Raw genomic sequence first — 5,000 nt, 5'->3', positions numbered from 1 at the left:
GTTATTTTCCTAATGTAGTTGTGTGATCAGTTCCCATCAACGTCACCGTTATTTTCCTAATGTAGTTGTGTGATCAGTTCCCATCAACGTCAACGTTATTTTCTCTAATGTAGTTGTGTGATCAGTTCCCATCAACGTCACCGTTATTTTCTCTGAGTGATATGGTTTTGATTTCTTCCAAGTAATTTCTCCTCAAGGTGTTCAAAACTAAATTTGCCGGCCTGATTATTTCAGGCGAAAAGAGTATGAGTTGCTTGTGGGGGAGGTGGAGAACCGTAGTTTTAAAACAGAAGAAAACAATCTTTTAGATAAAATAATAAGGCGGCCTGTCGTGATTTGGCTCATGAGGAACTCCCATACCCCACCCTCACCTCATTGTCGCACGCCACATCGCCTCGCGTGTGCAACAAGAAAAAGAGAGCCTTCTGCGTTGACGCACAACCTCTGTACAGTAGATACACATCACGGCTAGTATGAATGGAGAGATGCGTGATTGTTGACGAAAAGCAGCATATGCTAAAATTTATGTCAAAGAGCAGTATCTGCTAAATTTAGAAAATAAAGGGCGGCACAAAGTAACTTCGCTCAATAGACCTAACGCCAGTGGCTACATCGTCTTGTCGACACCGATCCAGATGGTTTCGGTAAAGTTCCACTCTTTGAACACATGTTTGAAACCCATCCGGCACACACTTTCCAATACCGTAACTCAATATATCATGAACACTCTCATAAATAATGCTTTTAGGAATGGAACTGTGTATTCAGTCCGCCGGAAATAAAAATATTTAAAAAGGACCAATTATCGTCTATACTTGCCTTAATCGATAGTGACGACTTTGATACTGAGCCTATTATAGGCATCATCAGAAATGGACAGACATAAAATTTATAGCAATTCAACGGCTTAATAATATCATTTATAGTGTTTTGTTTACTCTTGGAAAATCTTGATTGAGAGTTGTTCGAAACCGGGTTTTTCTCTGGATTCATATTGCTACATGCAAGAAATATACAAGGCAATACATTTTGACGTCTCACTGTGTTCTAAATAATAATCTTAAAGGTGAGTAAAAGTAAATAAATTAAAAAAAAATAAAGGTCGATCAAACTTCTCGAGTCACCAGGAAGGGCGTCAACGTGTTGAACTTGAAAATTAAGAATTTTTTGCCAAGGTAGTGCACAGGCGTGCTCGAGGCCAGTGATCGATGTGAAAAGTGACCAAATAGAACCTTACTTGGGCAAACAATACTAAAACTCTGATCTCCTTGGAAAACCCATCGGTTTTGATAGTCATACAAATTCTAACGGACTAGGAAACATTAAAAATTTATATAAATGTTAATTTTAAATTAATTATAGAAAAATTATTCTCTGTGGGGTCAATTTTGGCCAAATTGACCAGGCCAATGGCTATCTGGAAACCATGGTAAGAATTTGTCTCTTTCAGGCTCCCGATTTCGAACAACTCTCGATCAAGACTTTTCGAGAGTAAATAAAACGCTGTAAATGATATTATTAAGGCGTCAAATTGTCGTAAATGTTATGCTTGTCCACTTATGATGATGCCTAACCTACAATAGGCTCAGTATCAATGTCGTCATTATCGATTAATGTAACAAGTATAGACGATAATTGGTCATTTTTAAATATATTTATTTCCGGTGGACTGAATACACAGCTGTGTTTTCAGGCCACTGGTGGACTGCAAAACACAATTCCTTTAGGAAAAGGGAACGACATAAGCGTGATGTGAAAAAACTGATTCCAATCACATTAGAGGTATAAAACTGGATACATACTGGAAGACTGGATACAAACCCTGTGTAATTGATCTTCTGGTTTCAGAGTGTATCGCATCTTATTTTCTAGTCTAAATAGACGTTGGTCCTCAAACAAGAACCATCAATCTTCACTATTTTACGTCCCGTAATCCTAAGAATCTGCCTATACATCCTACTACTAAAATAGCCATTCCATCTTCTGATTCAATATGTAACCTATTTATTATTAATTATCCGAAGGACTGGTTACATACAGACTTCAAAGGATTTTGGAACCGGAAGAATAGAAGGTAATCGTTTCTCTGCCCTATTTCAAATTTCAAAGCAATCCCTCAAATTTTAACTCTCCTATCCTATCTCCTATGACGACTCGCTTTTTGCCGACCAGACTTTGGTTCGTTTTTTTTTCTCGGTCGATCCGGACTTAAATCTCAAACAACCTAATAGAACCAGCTCTCCTCCACTTGGTATATTTAAAACTTTTCACTCCGTTTAAAAGGTATAAAACTGAATGAGTGACTGGAGACTCATCTGTTTTTCTTCGCCTTGTTTAAACACAAAACCCTTTCTATTCAGAGAAACATCGAATTCATTCAAAGACCTTCGACCATATTCATATTTTAACAAATTTAAGTAGGAAACCAAAAAATCTCACAGTTCAAATAAGACATCGAATGACTATCATAATTTTATTGCGTATCTGACAAAGCCATAACTGCCGTACAATAACAACATATACACGTTTTCATTTGACCTGAAAATTTTTACTCGATTTATCAATAGATTTAAATTAACTTAAGCTTGACAAAAGTATTAAATCTGAGATTTCTCAGCTTTAAGACTTAAAAACAAGTTTAGGGTATTTCAAAATATATGGAAGATCTTTGTATGAATTCTATGACTCTCTGAAGTTGTTTTATGTTTAAACAAGGCGGAGATAAAGCGATGAGATGATTTATCATAGTAAAGGAGTTTGTTGATTGTTTTCTGTATGGTGATTTAGTAATCAGTTTTGCCTTGCACAAACAAAACAGCTTTCATAAGCTTTTAATGGAAAAGCTTTATCAACATTTGATATCGATATTTAATATCGATCGACTAGATGGCTCTCAACTTGTCAAATAGTCGCATGTGATTTGACTAGGTGATGGTAATCTTTATTGATAGATATTTAAAGTATTTTTTTCTGGCAAAAAAAAAGTGTTTTGTGATTTGTGCAAAACTGGATACTGCGATTTTGTTTAAAGCGATTATTTGATTTATTGCCCCAGGAGAGTAATGATTCAGTTCTTGGCAATGGTATGAAGTTGAAGCAATACACATAATGATATTTAATGTGCTTATCTACATGGCATGTAAGATTTTAAAACAAATATAAGAAGTTCATTAAAGTGACATAAAAGACTAATGCCCAATGCCGAAAGCAAATGACTTGCAAGATAGCTGTGTTTATCTTTAACCGCTAGTATTCAAAGCTATCGCCCTTATGCTAAACTTCGTTCAAGAATCCCTTTTTATTAACTTTTTTCTTTTCTAAAATAAATTTGCTCCACAACCTTATGACAATAATTGATCAGAATGACTAGACACACCACCAACGTTCTCCTTCTTCCTCCTCCTCCTCCTCCTCCTCTTCTTCTTCTTCTTCTTCTTCTTCTTCTTCTTCTTCTCTTCCTCCTTTCTAACCAGGAATATGAAAAGGGCAAGTATACCATGTCAAAAAAAAACAACAAAACATACAGAGCATCATATCTGTCACAGGGTACCAAAACCACTTTTTTTTTTCATTTTGGCCAGGAAATATTTGCTTTCAATATGAATTGATTAAGAGGACCCTATTAAAAGATAAGGCTAAAATAGAATGCAATATACTGCGCTTTACACGGGAATTCGTGAACTTTTAGAACAAGATATGCATTCTTTTAGGCGATATCATAATTTTTTTTTTCGGTAGAGAAAACATTGTTACTGGAATGGTACTCATTCTACACCCGAGTATAGTGAGAAAGCATGAGTTCAGAGCCTTTTTCACCCTGTGCCATCCCAGCCATGATTCGAATATCCGACCGACAGTTCGCAAGCCGCATGTCATACCAATAGACTACATGGCCACATTTCTTATAATTTCTTTTCTATTCACTTAATTCTATTTTTTTCTCTCTCCAGAGAATTTCGCCATGAACATTTTGTGTAGGTTTGGAATCTAAAGCTTCTGCCCCATCATTTGGCCAGATAACAATCTGTTCTTTGTTGCTGTTCCATAATGCCAAACAAGTATGAAATGAGCGCAATGGATCAAGATAAATACTTGCACAACGCTGAACGGGGAGCTAATGGAATGGAAAATAAAGCATTTGAAGCCGATGAAGTAAGCGGAGAGGTATATTTGTTTGATTTTCTCCCGGTCTTATATTACGAGTACCTACTTAAAAGATCAGTGCATTGATCGATTTGATCAAGCAACAAGACGCGTGTTTTATTCAAACATCATTATTTGAGTCATCGCCACCAATTAATATCAAAACGAAACCTTTATGCATTACATTTATGATTTTTCTATTTGCAATGATGTAAATTAGTACCTAGGGCGGTGACTTGTGCGCAGTACAAGGATAGTGGGATAATAGTTAGATTTCATGATTATAATATGCTGTTTGTAATATGTATTAATATATATATATATATATATATATATATATATATATATATATATATATACATATACATATATACATATAAAAATGAAGGACACTCACATATTCTTTGTCAGGACACTTGTTTCATTGCTATAAATCCGCAGTTTATCTCTAATTAATATTATCGAGCACTTTAGTAACTTCAACCAACACTAATTTTTTATTGAAAAGATTTCCCGCCAGCCTACACTTCACCCTTCACGAAAAATGTTTCTGCATTCTGTAGAGGGTATGTCCACCTCCGGCCTCAAAGTCAAACCATATCCTATTCATCACGGAGCGAATATAATGTTAAATCATCCACTGAGTGATGTTGTTCCATTCCTCAATCAATAGCCCAGAAAGAAAGTCAATGTTATTGACATTTCTGTCTCTGCGGCGACCAACCCAACCGACAGGTGGCCGATCGGAGAAAGGTCAGAAGACTTATGTTGACTAAGGGAGAATCTATTATATCTTAATTCAATTGACTCGTTAAACATCACATATGATCCAAAGGTGGTGCTAAGTTGGAGTAGAA

General features: G+C 35.7%; 1 protein-coding gene across 8 annotated transcripts in view; it reads left to right on the top strand.

The window, feature by feature from the left end:
- Nucleotides 1–5,000, top strand: part of LOC144965300 (solute carrier family 28 member 3-like) — a 48,626-nt gene that overhangs the window by 23,809 nt on the left and 19,817 nt on the right. For 4 of the 8 annotated variants that reach the window (XM_078900518.1, XM_078900519.1, XM_078900515.1 and 1 more), the window contains exon 2: nt 3,951–4,164. In XM_078900518.1, coding sequence (XP_078756644.1) covers nt 4,048–4,164 — 117 coding nt within the window. In that variant the 5' untranslated portion in view covers nt 3,951–4,047. Of the gene's footprint in view, nt 1–2,024; nt 2,075–3,950; nt 4,165–5,000 lie in introns of those variants that run through there. The other 4 variants (XM_078900520.1, XM_078900521.1, XM_078900517.1 and 1 more) reach the window with 3 other exon arrangements.

Source organism: Berghia stephanieae, chromosome 2 (genome assembly GCF_034508935.2).
Source record: "Berghia stephanieae isolate SIO BIC M18660-M18661 chromosome 2, UCSD_Bste_1.3, whole genome shotgun sequence".
NCBI lineage: Eukaryota > Metazoa > Mollusca > Gastropoda > Nudibranchia > Aeolidiidae > Berghia > Berghia stephanieae.
This window is presented reverse-complemented; position numbering and strand designations above follow the sequence as displayed.